Source organism: Leptinotarsa decemlineata, unplaced genomic scaffold, assembly GCF_025532065.1.
Source record: "Leptinotarsa decemlineata unplaced genomic scaffold, Ldec_3_MD MMD2_tig00078422_RagTag_RagTag, whole genome shotgun sequence".
NCBI lineage: Eukaryota > Metazoa > Arthropoda > Insecta > Coleoptera > Chrysomelidae > Leptinotarsa > Leptinotarsa decemlineata.
In genome coordinates, this window is record NW_027412747.1 from 23,946,662 (window position 1) to 23,965,121 (window position 18,460).

Below are 18,460 nucleotides of genomic sequence, written 5' to 3' on the forward strand. Positions count from 1 at the left end.
TTACTTCACAATTCAGTCGTTCGTCAGCTGAAGACTTTTGTGGATACTAACAATAGAAATGTCGTGAAGTAACTTGATTTGAAATCTTATACTTTTCAATTTTTATTTCTTTTTTATTTCTCTATTTTCAATTGTTGCTTGTATTTTATTTAATTGTAATTTCAGTTTCTTTGCTTAATACACTTGTAGTTTTTCAGGTAATCTTTTTTATTTTATTGATTCTTTCGAAAGAACTAGTTTTTTATAGAACAAACGAATAATATCGATCGATGTGGTCTATTATTATTGCGTATCACCCAACCTGTGTTAGGAATCGTTAACGTTTAGTTTGGACTCCTGAGGGTTTTCTTTCATGATGGGATGGTTAACGGAAAACAGATTTTACAGCGGTTTGAAAACATTAAGAATTTTTAATAGAATGCAACTGAAGAATTCGTCATTGATAAAAGAAAAAGTAGTTTTACAAAATTTTTGGGAAACTTTGGACATATACTGAATCTAGAAAAGTGAATGATTGGAACAGAAGATTACTAAAAACGGAAAGCGATTGAAAATGTGAATATTGTTTTTGATAAGTTGTAGCCACTCTTTTTGCAAATACATTTTATAAGTGTAAAAAACTTTTTCAGTAAAATTGACATATTCATTAATATAACCATATCTTTTTCAAATTTCACATTTACAGTTGAAAAATCAAACAAAGTTTTTATAGAAATAACAATTTATTAGAATAACAAGGTTATGTCAAGAAATAACATGTCCTGATAAAATTTAAGATGAACATGAGCCTGACTGAACAATACAGAAAATATATAAATTAAATAAGCCTAGAAATAATATATAACTTGAACATATATGAAATATCTAATAGTTGCAACAATATTTGTGAAAAATTGGTTAAGGCTTTTGCGGTCGAGATTTTCATTGTTACAATCTTCATTCGGGTCTGAAGGCCATCGTAGTTTGGAACTGCATCCTAACGTTTCGCCAGCACGAGTGGCTGGCTTCTTCAAAGGTTCATTCATCTTGATGATCTATGAATCATCAAGATGAATACACCTCTGAAGAAGATAGCCACTCGTGCTGGCAAAACATTAAAATGCAGTTCCAAGCTACGACGGCCTTCAAACCTGAATATGTGTCAACTTAATACACATGAAAGATTCTCAAATATAATCAATCCCACACATCAAAAAAGCTTCATCCAACAATTAGTAGATTAAGTAACCTAGGGAGTTTAAGTTTATTCAAGCTCTATATTTATCTTAATCCCACAATAAAACAGTGAACTGACATCTATCATTCAATGAAAACCAAACCTGTTCTTGTATTTGGAGAGCAGTTTTTAACATTATTGTCATAGGTCCCTGTACTTTTGTATATCCTTCTAAATCGTAAATATTGTCTTTCGGACTGATTCTATAGGTATTCTGCTTTCCTTTGTAGTCTTCCTTTTGCAAGAAATCAGACTATTATGTTTTTCAGCCTTCCAATCCCTTCGATTTCACTCTCCAGAATATCCCCTTTTTCAAAAATTCCGGTGGGTTTCTATGCATACCTACTCCAGCAGGAGTACCCGTCAGTATGACATCACCTGGATAGAGGGTAACAATCCTGAAATACGAAAGTTAGATGTATAAAAAATGACTTCCTGATCAAATCCAGAAAATGTATGATAGACGTTTCATAAATCATACCCAACTACTATTATCTATTAAGTGTAGTTCTCTACTTGTTTTTTTTTTTTAATTTTTGTGAGATATAAAATTCAATAGCTTCATTATTCAGTTTTATATGCAAAAGGCTTGTTTGTAAATATTAGGCAGTTTATGGGATGCCTGTAATGGATTACGCCTTATCAGGAATGGGCAGATCAAGAAGATGATGTTAGTTTTGTTTTGATCTAATCTTTTCTAATTTTCTGAAAAATTGCAGAAAAAAAGGTTACTTTTGGTGTAGATGATACTTTTAATGTTGTTTTGTATACACAAAGCTTGAAACTGATATTATAGTTTCATGCTCAAAATTTTATAGATGATAAATATATTTTCAACATATTAAGAAGTATCTTTGAAACCTATTTTTCAAAAAGACGCTTTTTATAACAAAAAAATATCATTTTTTATGCAAGAAGTTTGGAATAGATTTTCCTATTAGTTTCACAATCTATGTATTACTATGACATGCCATTCATATTCATAAGTTCAATACTTGATAGATAACTATGTTTTTGAGATAATGTCCCATTTTGACCTATTTTTTACAGAATGCCATTCGTAACACAGAGTTAGATCTCATTTTTTTTTATAAACAAAACGCTTGAAACTGATATTATTTTCATGATATATCCATTACTGTGTCACTGTACTTAGATCATGGTAAATTTTCGTTATGTGGACACCCGGCGATTTTGAAAAAATTTTTGACTGTACTTACGTATTTTGATGCGTAGATTACGAATCCGAAAGAAAAAAGCGGCGCTCTCCCTTATTTAAAAAGTTACGGCCCTTCAAAGTTCAGAAAAGGGCAACTTTTCAGCCTTCATTTTCACCAAATAAACTATTTAAAAACACAAGCATTTATTCACTAGGTCACCTTTACACCTTATTCCTCCTTCTTTGACACTTTTCACTTCAATAATCAACATTTTTCTTATAAAAAACGAATGCTTCTCCTGGTGACACTCTGATATTTGTAGGTAGATACTAGTGACATTTCAGAAAAAAGCGGTTGGTATTTGTCGTCACCTACTATTTTAAATTCGTAGATTTGAATTTTTATTTGACGTGAAAGAAAAATACAAAATGAATTTGAACGAAATTCATAATGTAGTAGTAAGAAATAATATAATTCTATATTTGGTTCAAGTAGGAGTGTTTGCAGCAACAATACGTTGTACTAATTGCAATGAAGAGTGTAAATTAAATTATGACACTTTATGGTATAGATGCAATAGAAAGCGGATTAGGAAAATACCGAAGAAAAAAGCTCAGTACATTTGTTGTAATTTTAAGAAATGTGCCAAAAACCAATTTACGAGCTAAAGATTGAAGGCAAAAAACATTTGAATTACTTTAGGAATATTGACTGCATCAGTCGCACCAATCATATCATTAACCTTAAAAACGTAAAATACAGTGATACCAAAAAGCAGCTCCGTACATTTTTTCACATTTTTATAAGAAAAATGTTTATTATTGAAGTGAAAAGTGTTAAAGAAGGAGGAATAAGGTGTAAAGGTGACCTAGTGAATAAATGCTTGTTTTTAAATAGTTTATTTGGTGAAAAAGAAGGCTGAAAATTTGCCCTTTTCTGAACTTTGAAGGGCCGTAACTTTTTAAATAAGGGAGAGCGCCGCTTTTTTCTTTCGGATTCGTAATCTACGCATCAAAATACGTAAGTACAGTCAAAAATTTTTTCAAAATCGCCGGATGTCCACATAACGAAAATTTACCAAAAAAATTCTTTATCTCCGATTGTTTTGTGATTATTAGAAAAAATGGTCATTTTGACATAATAGTTTTTTCAGGAATGGTGGAATCTGAAAAAAGTAACAAAACAATTCGAAAACACGAAAGGTTACAATATCTACAAAGTGATGATTCACTGATAAATTATTCATCAGAAACAATTGCAAAAGTGTTCCTAAACCTAAATCTCTGACTTAAACGAGAAATATAAGGATGAAGCGAATTCATGACTATTTTAACCATCTCAATATCAGTGAACTATCTGAAAATAGAACTCAGATACACTGCATTGGTATTTTAATATTCTAATGATGAGTAGCGATGTTTCGATCAGAAATACATCTTATTCAGTGGTACTACTCTGGTCCGAAAGTATTGTTTTGAGAAATCTTGAATGAGATCGGTAGAAAGGAAAGGAAATTTCAGTTAAAAAAAATATAGTATCCTTTCAAAGATATACTGAATTGACGTTTTTGTTGAAGATTGTAAACACAGCACGGTGCGAAAACTTTCAAGTATTATTATTGATATTACCGGCAAGTTCACCTGTACAGACCCGTACTTATTTAAAATATTTATGTTGGTTGGTAAATTTATATATTTCAAAATGAATATCATTACATTGTGGAAAAAGTTCAAATTTCTATGAAAATTTCAGTTTGTAATACTTTCACTTGTAAACGAATCAACATAAAAAAATTATATGCAAAAATTGCAACAATCGAAAATGTCTGATATAATTTCTGTCGAGTTTCCACCTGCTAATTTTATCCATAACTTTTACAAAATGTTGAAAAATATTTCATACTGATTCAGATTTTCATTGCAGAAGTGAAGAGCCCTGTAGGTCAAATATTACATATAGAACGAACTGTCCTGGCAGTCGAACAAACTAAGGTCTTGATGCCTCTTTTATTCAACAAATATGTGGCCTGGGGCTTCGCAGACCATTCATTAAGGATAGGAAACTACGAAAGTGACAAAGCTGTTTTTGTATCCGAAAGTGTGATACAAAATAACGGGGAGATTTTAGCTTGCGTTTGTCCGTCTCCCAAGTTGATTGTTACAGCAGGACCAGTTCGGTAAGTAACAGTTTTTTTTTTGTTTAATCCTGAAATATTTGTGTCGACTACGAAAATGTTTAATTTCAACAATAATTTTTGGAAAACAGGTTGTGACAGTGTGGGAATATGAATCAAGGAAGAAGAATCTGAGCATCAAACATAATTTGTATGCCCATACTGATGTCCGGCTTACAACGTCATCATATCTGGTTCGAGAGATTGCACGGTGATCATATGGGACTTGTCTCGAGGAGTTTTTGTCAGGCAGCTCAGAGGTCACGCGGGACCAGTGACGGCAGTCACAGTCAATGATTTAACTGGAGACATAGCAACCTGTGCTGCCACTTGGTTAGTTCTATACATCTGTGTATACCTAAAATTTCTGTTCACTCTGCTGATTTCAATTTTACTTCATTTCATGCAGGGTTAATTTGATGTTGGATCCCTTCAAGAAAATCCGGTTACATAGGATTGATAGCATTGACTAAGTAGCATTAGTATAGGAATCTTCATCATACTTTCATAACTTACCACTCTTGTAGATTTTTAGCACAATAAATTTGCTGGTAAATGTTGTTGATAAATCACAAAACTTGTCACCCTTGTTTATACTATTTAACTAAACCAAAAATAATAATGTCGTGCTGAATTATGATTTCACCTTTTCTATATTTGATTCACTATTTATTCTATTCCAGGTTCTTTTAGTTTCTTTTTCCAATTTCTTTATTTTCGATTTGTAATATGATGATATCTTTTTTCACTTTTCATTTGTGTTCTTTAACAGTATGGATTATTTGTGTGAATATGGATGAAAAAATCATTGCTGAAATGAATATTGCTCTAATGCTACCTTTTATTTTTATCTTTTTTTCAGGTTGCATGTCTGGAGTATAAATGGCGATTGAATTATCAAATGTAAACAGATGCATAGGAAGAGCTGATAGAATGCAACACATTTTGTGTGTAGCATTTTCACAAACTCACGAATGGGACCACTTGAATGTAATCATGACTGGTTCAACTGATGGAGTGATTCGAGTGAGAATTTGAAAATATATTTTGTTTTCTTTGCTACAAAAAATGATTATTTAGGCAAATAATGTAGTTCTTGATATATTAAACATTTACTTTTAGATGTGGTCAATAGATTATGTTCAAGTTCCTGAGGAAGAAAGAATCATTACAACTTCTTGCAAACCTGTGGTAGAGTCTAAATCATCAAAACCTTGTAATGAAAGTGCAACTAAACCTTCTCCCATACACCATTGACTTGTCAAGCAAATCAACGTTTCCAGTACTGGATCTATGAGTGAGCAATTTTATTGTTTCAGTTCATTATAACATTTTTTTTAATTGAGTGAATGGTTAAAAAACTGCAGGAATTTAAATTTCTCTTCATTTTGGATCAAAAAGGGGGGTTAACTTGGAAAACATGGTTTGACACTTTTTACTGTTCACACATATTATATCTACGATTTCTGTTACCCAATTTTCACTAATACTAATAATGATTAATTTTGATTACATTTCATCACATTTTGTTTTGAATTTTTCTAATTTTGAATCCAAAATTCATCATTTTTCAGAAGTTAACACCTCCTTTTCAATTCATCAATCTGATTGGCTACTCTTTAGTTGCATCCAAATCATGTACTGAGTGTTCTTACCATTTTTCAGATAAAATTCCTAATGTCAGTGTTAATTGAATTTTTGTTATTAATTTGTAGTGTAAATCTGTTTTATTGTATGTTATTATGTTGTATTAATGTCTTTACTGTTTTCAGTGTATTTATCCCGATGATTGATGGTTTCTGGTTAGTTGTGCTGTTTGGAAATGATCTGAAATACTCTAATACTGATAAGTCACAACTTTGCCTGATCTGGGCATGAACATTACTCCAATTATACAGATAAGAATTTGAATAAAGGTAAAGTATCTGGCTTTCTAATAAAATTAAACATCTAAGAATAACTTTGATTTTCACAAACTTTCAACACTGAACTAACAAAATATGTGAACTTTTAACATCAAATTAATAATAATATGAAAAACTTTTAACATCGAACTATCAAAATAAATACAAACCTTTAACTTTTAACTACTAAAATAAATGCAAACTTTTAACATTCAACTAATTAAAATATGAAAATCTTTAACTTTAAAAACAGAATAATCTTATAAAAAACTTATCATAACAATATATATTTATTTATTTATTTATTATTTCATACCTGGCATTGAATACTATCGAAGTAAATGTGAAAATATCGTAGTGTCGATGATATTACATACCATATATGTCAAATTGATAAACTCCTTTTTTTCGAGGTTGACAAAAATTGAATTTTAATTTTTTTTATTCAGGCGGTAATAGCGCCGAGTGTGCCAGCATTGACATGGATGATGGATCAGGAATGAGAACTAGCAAATCAGATACAAGCCTCACAGATTATTTTGTTTAGATTTCTGAAGCCAAAAAGAAACCAATTAATCCATTGAACTCTCTTAGACCCGGTAAGGATATTTTATTTCTGCTCTTTCGATTTTTGATCACACTTTCATATTTTTCTGTCATAAATAGAAAAGATTCTGATGGTACATCAATCGATTCTACTGAAAATATGTTTGAAATTAACCAAAATTCAACAAATTATTAATGTAGGCTGACAATATTGAACTATTTTCAGTAGGAAAATTCATCAGTAGGAAAATCTAAACGTAAACAATCCTGCTTTGTATTGATTACTTCATAATCAATAAATTATCTATTTACATACAGGGAAAAAAGAAAAGATGTTCCTGTCCTTACAAGTCCTATCAATCAAAAGTACCTTGAAGCAAAAATTTGTTAGAAGCAGTGTATTGTTTTATTTAAACATTTCAGGTTTCAAATGGCAGAGACAGTTGGTATTTAGAAGTAAACTCACCATGCACACAGCTTACGACAGAAAAGATAATGCCGAACCTGCTTCTGTGACAGCTTTGGCAGTATCAAAGTAAGTAAAACTGTTCTGCTAATTGAATAACATAGTCTCAATTTCAGAGACAGATATTTTTTTATAACTTGAGAGGTGATGAAAATGTCCCATTGTTTCAAGACTGGCCTTTCATGGTAATAGATAGATAGATAGATAATATATTTGTCTCTTTAGGTTGTTCTTACAACATGAGATATGTCAAAAAAAAAATGAAAGACAAACAACAAGTACAAACACATTAACAATAGTCAATTTCACACAAAAGTTAAAACATATTGGATGGATACATATTAAAAACAGTACATATAATGCACTCAACAACAATGGCTATAAATTCACAATGTCATTTTTTTGTGACTTAAGTAAGGCGTTCGATTGTGTTTGCCCTAAAGTTTTGCTCTCAACTTCAATATTATAAATTATCTACAGGCAGTCTTAAACTGATGAAGTCCTATCTGGACGACAGACAGCAAGCTGTTTACTTGAATGGCAAATTTACTAGCTTACTTCCTATTGAGTATGGAGTTCCCCAGGGATCGATATTGGGACCGATCCTTTTCTTGATTTACTTCAATGATATAAGATTTAGTGACACAAGTGCTAACTTCGTGCTGTTTGCTGATGATACAACTGTATCAATTTCTGGAAATAATATTGATACTTTGCGTACTACATTCGAGGATACTCTGACAAATGTCAGTGAGTGGTTTGCCGTAAATAATCTTAAACTTAATGAAGATAAGAGCCAGTCATTTTTTCGTTGCGCGAAGTGCCAGATATCAGTAACCCTGAATATGTTAGGTTTCTAGGTGTATACATTGACCCCAAATTGACTTGGAATGTAAATATTGATAGACTTATAGTCAAAATATCCAAACTGAGGAACTTACAAAAAGCGGTATCAAAACCAGTTCTGAAAACAGCTTTCCATGGGATTATTCAATCTCACATATCGTATTCAGTACTTGTCTGGGGCCATGTGCCCAATGCATCAGATTTATTTGGCATCCAGAGAAGAGCAATTAGGATTCTTGATAACCTTTCTTACAGGCAAGACTGTAGAAGTAGCTTCATAAATAATAAAATACTTACACTTCCATCACTATATATATTGCAATGCCTGCTACATGTTAAAAAACATATAAGAGGTTATACTACACATGATGCAATCCACAGTTATAACACTCGAAATAATTCAAATCTGTATCTCCAGAACCATAGAGTCAACAGAACCAGAACTGGCGTAAATTATTATGCTCCAAAAATGTATAATTCGCTTCCCCAAAATATCAAAAATCTACCTTTGAAGGAGTTCAAATACAGAATCAAAAATTTTTTAATTAAAAAAGCTTTTTATTCCTTAGATGAATATTTTAGTGATGGTTTTCGAGACATGTAATACCACTTAATCATATATATTTTAACTTGTTTTATATTTCTATTTCATAGTTAGTTTGTTTTATTTGCACAAATGTATGTATATCTATAGTAATTGTCCATTTAACCATTCAAGTTATCTGAATATTTAATATTTTGTATTTATAGATAAGCAATATCCGTTATGACCTGTGTAAACTTTGTATTAGCACCAAATATATACTACTACTACTACTACTACTACTACTACTACTACTACTACTACTACTACTACTACTACTACTACTACTACTACTACTACTACTACTACATACTACATAGATGAAAATGAATCAGCCACACTTTTGAATAAAATCATCTAAAGTATAAATAATAATAATAATAATAATAATATTTATTCATCCTCAAAGACGTTGACAAACGTATAGGATAGGTCAGTATTAAGCAGATAAAAATCACATCAAACGATAAAATTGTAGATCAGTAGATAAAAATAATACAATAAAAATTTATACAAATAAGTCAGAATAACAAAAATTAAAACAATTGTAGTTATAAAAATTGAATACGTCATGCCAAAGCCGCATGAACCCATTCAGTCGAGATGGTCCGAGAGAAATTCGCCAATACTATAGTAGGCCTTAGAAAGAAGCAATGTTTTAACTGCTTTTTTAAATGCTACAGTGTTCATCTGTTTGAAATGGTCTGGTAACCGATTGAATAATTTTATTCCCATATATTTGGGAGAATGTTCGAATTTTATAGTTTTATGTTTAGGAATGCTCAACTCCTCTGCATATCGAGTTGGGTAGCTATGATAGAATGAGTTCTTAGTACAGTCTGTTATACATTCGCGAACATATAAAAGTATTTTAAAGATGTAGATGCAGGGAAAGGTTAAAATTTGATGACTAATGAAAAATGTCTTGCATGATTCCCTCCAAGGGATGCCTAGTAATTTCCTAACGACTTTTTTTTGAGCAATGAAAACTCTATCTTTGTCAACACTGTTTCCCCATAGGATCACATTATAACTTAGATGGCTATAGACCAGACTGTAATATACATCTAAAATGGCGCGTAAAGGCATACAATTCTTAATTCTTGAGATTGCATAATACCCTTGATTGATTTTTTTACAAACAACTGTGATATGGTCAGACCACTTCAAACAGTTGTCTACATGAACGCCAAGGAATTTTGTACAACTTGTGCATGCCAGTGTCATTCCATTGATTAGTAAGGCAAGCGATTGCTTTTTCGGATCGTTTTTTAAATTAAAATAGATATATTTTGTTTTGGTCAAGTTTACAATCAGATTGTTCCTTTCACACCAATTTAAGAACAGTGATATTAATTCCTCTGTTTTTGATTTTAATTCCTCCTGACTCTCTGCTGATACAGCTAAAGACGTGTCATCTGCGAAAAGAGTGAGAGCATGTTCATTACTGGTGAAATAAGTAGGTAGATCATTTACAAACAATAGAAAGATCAGCGGACCTAACACAGAGCCTTGAGGAACTCCAGAACATATATCGTGATAGTCTGATTTCATATCTTTAATCTTGACGAACATCCTACGATCTGTAAGAAAGTCAATGATCCATTCTAGGAAGTCCCCTCTAAATCCTAGATTATATAATTTGCTCTCGATGAATTTAAAATTTAAACAATCGAACGCACGTGACAGATCGAAGAATACTCCTTGGATTAAGAACTTTTTCAGTGTATGTTTAAAAGTTTTTATTTTTGTTTCCGATTTCATGCTTTCAGGCAATAAGTTTAATAAATATGCCCCTGCATACAGAGGTGATTTTTTGTGATGTGATCTGAGTATGGGATGTAAGTGAAAGTCATTTTTCTTTCTCATATCGTATCTGGTACACGGTAGAATAATTTTTCAGCATCAATTAATTTATCTGAATAATGTGCACACTCTTGAGAAGACCGATACAATTCTATGAAATGTGTTCAACCGATTTTTGACTAAGGTCTTTTTGCTCTTGTCATAAAATTACCAACATCACTTGAATATATCTTCAAAAATGAAATTTGTATCAGTTCCTCTAAAGGTTTTTCTTATAGTAGTTGTGAAAGTGTTGTATTAGTTGCACCTGCTGCCACAATTTTAATTGTTATGTTGGTAACATAGCCCCTGAACTTCAGTCTTGTAGGGGGTATGTTTCTGTGTATAATTATTCCATTATTATTCATTTTTAGAGATCACCGTTGCGTGTACGTGGGTGATACTCGAGGTAGAGTATTTTCTTGGAGTGTTTGTGACATCCCGGGAAGAGCTGCCGATCATTGGTTGAAAGACGAAGGGGCGGATTTCTGTGCTGGATGCAGCATTAAATTCACAATATATGAGAGAAAGCACCATTGTAGGAATTGCCGACAGGTATTCTGTTCAAAGTGCAGCAAGTTTGAATGTGAAATATCTCGTTTACGCATACTGAAGCCAGTTAGAGTCTGTCAAAGTTGTTATGCAGCTCTCAAAGCTGAACGTTGAATGTCATAGAAATTCTGTTGAACCTCCATTTACATCTAACAAAAGCATGGTTATTCAAGTCAATGAATTTTTTGTGGTGAATCAGATACACCTTTTTTTAATGAAAAGATAGTAAATTTTCGTTATGTGGACACCCGGCGATTTTGAAAAAATTTTTGATTGTACTTACGTATTTTGATGCGTAGATTACGAATCCGAAAGAAAAAAGCGGCGCTCTCCCTTATTTAAAAAGTTACGGCCCTACAAAGTTCAGAAAAGGGCAACTTTTCAGCCTTCTTTTTCACTAAATAAACTATTTAAAAACACAAGCATTTATTCACTAGGTCACCTTTACACCTTATTCCTCCTTCTGTAACACTTTTCACTTCAATAATCAACATTTTTCTTATAAAAATGTTAAAAAATGTACGGAGCTGCTTTTTGGTTACATATCACTATATTTTACGTTTTTAAGATTAATGATATGGTTGGTACGACTGATGCAGTCCATATTCCTGAAGTAATTCAAATGTTTTTTACCTTCATTCTTTAGATCGTAAATTGATTTTTGGTGGTGTATTACGAATTTGAAATAGTAGGCGACGGTAAATAACAACCGCTTTTTTCTGAAATGTCACTAGTAACTAACCTAAAAATAGAATAAAGTCACCAGGAGAAGCATTCGTTTTTAAATTAAGTTTTTTATAAGAAAAATGTTGATTATTGAAGTGAAAAGTGTTAAAGAAGGAGGAATAAGGTGTAAAGGTGACCTAGTGAATAAATGCTTGTGTTTTTAAATAGTTTATTTAGTGAAAAAGAAGGCTGAAAAGTTGCTTGCCCTTTTCTGAACTTTGAAGGGCCGTAACTTTCTAAATAAGGGAGAGCGCCGCTTTTTTCTTTCGGATTCGTAATCAACGCATCAAAATACGTAAGTACAGTCAAAATTTTTTTCAAAATCGCCGGGTGTCCACATAACGAAAATTTACCAAAAAGATTATTGACTCTGAATTTTTACACAAAACTGTAATTTGGAATTTTTATTATTGAAAAATTGTTTTATCAACCGTTGAAGAATGAGGTTTATCAAATATATTTTCAATTGGTAGACTTTCATTGATTTGAATAATTATGATATTATGTATTACTTGTAATACACGAGTCTGTATAGATACCAATGTAAATTTTTATAGCATGTATCGGTAAACCTATTTATAATTGTTTCATTTTTTCTCGAATTTGTTGTTGAATACTTTTATGAAATATGTTTTTTATTATTATTGTTTGAAATACTGTTTTAAATCGATAATTTTTATTATTATACAATTCTTTTTATGTTTTATATCATTAATTTTTATAATCATGTGATTGTCTAGTGTGTACAAGTATTTAAAACTAGTTGATTACTGCGTTGCAAAAAAGTGAAAGCCAGCAAGAGAAAATAAAAAAAAAAAGATGCACTGAACATTTTTATATGAAAACTCTTCTTACTGGGTGACTAGCATTAAGTACCGTTTTAGCAATTTTGTTTCTTTAAAAATATTGATATAAATTGTGAAATCTTTAATGGCGCTGGTTCATTCAATTATAAGAATAATAAGAATTAAAGGACCAGGGAGATCACTCCCAATCAATGCAGAATGACGACGAACAGTTGGGTCCACTCACCTGTTGTTCTGTCGACGGATAGGATGTCCACAAGGCTTCGAATGTGTGTTCTTCTGCTGCACAACACTCCAGAGTTTCGATTTTACACATATAGCAATCATATAGCTAATCACAAAAATGCGGGAAAAATACTTTTAAAGCGGAGTACCAATTTGCGGAGCGAAAAATGGCCGTATTCCTTCTGCTTCTCACCGCGCATGTCTGAGTTTTCCCCAACTGCATTTGCGCGGTGAAAGAATCCCGTGTGGTTACAGGGAAAAAATAATAATACCAAAAAAATAAAAGTGAAAATTTCCTCACTCAACCTTTGCATTTAGGAAAGGTAAAAAAAAAAACAAAAATAATACTAAACTCAAAAAATAATATGATAAGGTGAACCGTAAACATAAATTATCAGAAGACAAAGGATGGCTGAAAAACGAGAATACTGCTAGAAGTTGTCGAAGTAGAAACCTTTATTTTTCAAAAAACTTGTCACGTTCGTTCAACTATTGAGGAAACAGATATTTGACATAGGAATGTAGGCTTTCACGGCTGGCGTCGAATGTTTTGATTGGCTTCCGGGTTCTGCCGTGATCTTCTTTGGTTATAATCTCCAAACGTTTCAACTGTAACTGCGGCAGTCATCTTCAGTGGCGTGATAGGTGTGATTGATGACTTGTTTATTTTGTGGTAATTCATGATCACTTTAATGAAATGAATAAAAACACTTTTGTCTAATTACCACTAGTTAATTTTATTTATACGACCAGTTTCGGGTTAACCCCATTATCAAGTATAGAACTGAAATGTGAACTCTGCTCTGCAAGCCAAACCGGTAGAAATTTTGACGTCAAGGTCCGTGAACACGTCTATTTGGACAAAAAATCTACAATGTATAAACATCTTCAAGAATCAAAACACAAGATAAGTAAAGATTACCTCAAAATCCTACACATATGTAATGAAGGGAAAAAATAAATTTGTTGGAAGCCATAGAAATTAACAAGTCAATTAAAAATCAGAAATATATGCCCCTAAACGAGCAACTCGATTTATGTAAGTCTCCACTATTGAATTTATAAGTTCAACAACCCCTATTATCTTCAGTGTTGAATTTTAAAGTTGGCACCCTGGTTCATTCAACTACCTGTCCTTCCTTCTTACCTAAAAACTCACGATATAACCGAGTTTTCAAAGTTCACATTTCAGTTTTATACTTGATATGGAGTGTTTGAACTCGAAACCGGTCGTTTAAATGAAATTAATTAATGGTAATTAGACAAAAGTGTTTTTATTCATTTCATTAAAGTGTTCAGTGGCGGGTCGAAGTACTCTTTTTGACGTGAGTTTCAGTTGACAACGACAACGCCACTGAAGATGACTGCCACAGTTGCACTTGAAACGTTTGGAGATAACGGCAAAACTCGGAAGCCATTAAAAAAAAAAATTGATATTTTGACAAAATATAAAACTTGGAAAAGTAGTCCCTTGATTGATGAACAATTCAAAAATAGATGGCCAATACGTCAAAATCCATATCTGTATTAAAAAAATATGGTTTCATTGGGTGATAAATAATAGTTTTGAAAAAATTCAAAGTTTTTCTTTGTCATTGAACAAATTTTTAAAAAATACAACTTCACTGACATCGGAAAATTTTCAATTCCTAACTTGAAGTCTGTGGAAATGTATTCAGCTGAACTGGCTAGGTGGCGCTTTATTCTCCATGAATTAATTTGTATGATTGCTTTTCAAGTAATAAGGAGAGTTTCATTTGTTGCATCATATCATTATTTTCATTGTGAGCTCTTTGACTATAAGCACATGTTACCAAAAATTATTTATTTTTCTTATTTATTGGCTGTTGATTTTAACAAAAAACTCATTAAATCTTTGCAAAGAATGAATATACCTGCCCTCTCTTGAATATTCATGAAATCCTTCTTGTCTCAAAAAAATCCGTTCAAATAATGATATTTTTGAGTATGTCTGGTGTAATATTTTCTAAACTGGATTACTAAAAATTGTTGTTATCGATATTTCATGTAATACATTAAAAATGTATTTTTAATGATTTCATAATAAATTAGAAAACTGATAAGTTGAGCACCAGATTCTCAAAAAAAGGACATGGGGACTTCTGAAAATATAAATGTGTAATATCTATACAAATGAAGTTTAAACTGAGTTAAGATTTTGAATTTCAGAACAACTGGAGTTCCAATATTCGTGATGAGAAATATTAGTCCAACTTGAACTTGACGATCAAAATCATTTTTCTTCTCTACTTTAGCTTGTTCTCTTCAAGTATTAATTTATACAGAGCAATATATCTTTAGAACAATAACGTTTGTTGCCTGCGAGTAGTTTGAAAATAAAAAGTTAGAATGCTTGTGCAATGATAGAGTTGGTTTAATGCGAGAAAGAGTTTGAATGAATTATTCATATATTTATATAGTCATATATTTTATTAACTATTTATCACAAAAAATAGTTTTCTGATTGATAATAAAACTCATTGGACTAAAGTATTCAGCTATAAATATGTCATAAAAGGGTACAACTATAATTCAGATTTATATAAAAATTTAAAACATTTTAATTTTCAGTTCCTATAGAATTTGAATCTGTACGTTTAATTTGGTATCTTCCAAAAGTTAATTTTATCTAAAATACTTCCAAAGTATTTCTTGCATTATTCCCACTCTATTATAAAAGTGACTCCTCTAATGATATTATTTTTATAACCAACCATTGTCCGAATATAGGAATAAAAGTTGTGCACAGGCATCTGTAGACAATATACATGTGCATTATTGTGCATTCCAAAGTATATTTCCTTATATTTGATAAATGTATGTGATATCGTAGATTCCTAGCATGTAGGTACTAGTGTAAATATGCCATGTTTTGAATTGAAATGAATAAAAAATTATGACTCCGGTGAACATTTATATTTCTTCCTGAAGGACCGTGTAGAATAGACGGGCACAGTATACTTATAGAAGGCTAATATCTCCTACTTTGGGCCTATTCAAAACACTATATATTTTATAACTGCAAATAGGGGGCAATATATTTTTGAAAAACCATTAGGGGGTCATAAATGTAAGAAATATGGTGTGTGTCTTTGACATCTGCTTGCTAGCATTTTTCTACTGAATATTTTCATTGCTATTCAATTTACAATTCAACAGAAGCCTCCAAATATATGATATGTTTTATATTTTATTTGTGATAAAGTAGATGATATACTCAAAGTATTGTTTTCAGAAGAGTATTACTATACATTTATGTACATTAATGTAAATTTGTGTATTTATTTAATATTGTTAGTTGAAAAATGCATTTTTACTCTCAACTTGTTCAGGTTTCAATAATGACAGTATTTCCGATATTTTCATTAAATTTTTCTTCATACTTTTGGGCAAATTCTCCATCTCGGCCAGTTACGTCCCTCGTGAACTTATAACAGTTAATACTGAAGTGGGGTGGGAAAAATAAGTTCGTACACCAAGCAGAATAATTCGGGTTAAAAAGGTTTTATTCCCAGTTGATCGGTTGTATGACAGATTGCGTTGAAAATACGACTAAGTTTCTATAAAATAAAATCAAGAATATAAATAATATGTTTTTTGGGAAAGAAAGTTTTTGGCTTTCTACTACTCCATCTGATACAAAAAAATGGATGAGAGAATCTTCCATTCTTATTCCTCCACGAATGTTCGATATACAAACTGAATAGAGAAAAGTATCTTCTGTATAATTCAGTGTTCATATAGAAGTATTTGTTTCGAAAGAATTTTTTCTTTCGTGTAATTCAATGTTTATATGAAAGTAGCTGTTTCAGGAGGACTTTCTATCAGTTTGTGTCTGAAAGTTACTTCTTTGCATGATCTACACATCCATGTATAGAGTTACTTATTTTCAAATTGATTAATCCTTCCTTTCTTTGGAAGATTCTCTCATCCATTTTTTTGTATCAGATGGAGTAGTAGAAAGCCAAAAACTTTCTTTCCCAAAAAATTAATCACTCCTAAAAATATAACCCTTTCAAATAAATAATATGCTTAAAGTTTAGCTCGATATATTACATACCTAGACCAGGCAGAAAAGTTCAAATTAATTCCCTTTTCAAATACCGCCAAGGTTCCAGAAAAACTTATTTGCAGTTCCAATACACGAAATCAACTAGAACGAGCCCACTTGCAGATGGATCCAACGTTCCTAAACTTTTTACCACAATACTTTTTCAAATAAAGAAAAGTGTAAGAAAAACGAGTTCTAATTATACCGAGAAAGCTACTGACAGCGCCATCTTCGCGCGAATAGGCCAAGCCAAACTATGTTGATAATTCTTCAATACAGATCCCTAATCCCTAGCATTTACACCGGAATGAAATGAAAAATAGGTTAACGTCGATAACGAAAAGATGTAAACGAGGACAAACTAAAAACGAAAACATATTACATTATGAAATCACGAGCGGTAGGGAAGTTACGCTACAATACCACTGTAAAAAATGAAATGGAGTCGCGATAGAAAACTAGTACGTTACCAACAAATAGATGCCGCCACAATATATAATTAATGTTTGAATGCTTAAAAAAAAAAAGATGTGTAAGGATGACCATCTGAGAAATCAATCCATTTAAAATCGCTACCCATTAATTCCGGTATTTTGGGTTAGGGTTGACTACCTTGAACATCATCATCGAAAAACGACACCAATTATGTACGGTGACGCAATCTATAGTTCGTTTTGTAAAAGTAATCTGAGCAGTTTGGTTCGAGGGTGATCACCCAAAAGAACATCAAAAATAAGCTTTTTATAAAGACTGACGGAGTTGGAAGTGGAAAATATGATTATTTTTGATGAAATATGGATGAATATATGGTAGCAGCATTTAGTAATATAAGATGAAGTTTCTTAATTTCTGATCTTTCCGCCATCTATTGCTCGATAGCGTCTCTCTTTAATGACATTGACGACGACATGTACAGATTTATTGTTGAAGGTATTTTGTGTCGATTTGAAAACTAGTGAGTAAATTGTATTGAATAAACAAAAAAATGATATTTGTTTTTGTAATTTCTCGATTTGTTTGGTGGCGCCGTTTTTTTTTCAGAAGATTCACTAGTTTAGAGTGAAAGACTAAAGTAATATTCATAGTGGCGCCATCTAGTAGTGACGAGACTAAAGTATTGGGTTGACTTCCTTTAACATCTCGCGGATACTAACTCATGGAATTTAACTATATATATGAGAAATCAACCATCGTAGGTAAGCTTAGGATAGGATAGGGTAGGGAAGAGGGGGGGGAAGGGGGAAGGGGAAAGGGGAAAGGGGAAAGGGGAAAGGGGAAAGGGGAAAGGGGAAAGGGGAAAGGGGAAAGGGGAAAGGGGAAAGGGGAAAGGGGAAAGGGAA

General features: G+C 31.8%; 2 protein-coding genes and 1 pseudogene across 3 annotated transcripts; 1 reads left to right on the forward strand and 2 right to left on the reverse strand.

Annotated features, from left to right (window-relative positions):
• The window catches only part of LOC141487390 (oxaloacetate tautomerase FAHD2A, mitochondrial-like), a 46,114-nt pseudogene extending 28,899 nt beyond the window's left edge, over positions 1-17,215 (reverse strand).
• On the reverse strand, positions 794-14,398 carry LOC141487252 (oxaloacetate tautomerase fahd2, mitochondrial-like). Of its 2 annotated transcripts, none has more exons than XR_012468289.1 (2): positions 2,437-3,054; positions 794-1,614 (listed from the first exon to the last, which is right to left on the reverse strand). XR_012468289.1 is itself a non-coding variant. In XM_074186115.1 (2 exons), exons 1-2 carry the CDS (start codon positions 13,148-13,150, stop codon positions 1,482-1,484), a joined length of 234 nt encoding a protein of 77 aa, XP_074042216.1. In that variant the 5' UTR covers positions 13,151-14,398; the 3' UTR covers positions 794-1,481. The 2 variants fall into 2 exon arrangements, 1 of the variants encoding a protein (XP_074042216.1); XM_074186115.1 differs by lacking the exon at positions 2,437-3,054 and adding an exon at positions 13,050-14,398.
• LOC141487365 (WD repeat and FYVE domain-containing protein 3-like) lies at positions 4,374-16,454 on the forward strand. The gene is given in 8 exon segments (XM_074186318.1): positions 4,374-4,552; positions 4,715-4,882; positions 5,412-5,448; positions 5,450-5,575; positions 5,672-5,803; positions 6,423-6,465; positions 7,423-7,534; positions 11,114-16,454. Coding segments are annotated over 8 exon segments (1,089 nt in total). The 3' UTR covers positions 11,406-16,454.
• Positions 17,216-18,460: the final 1,245 nt, after the last annotated feature.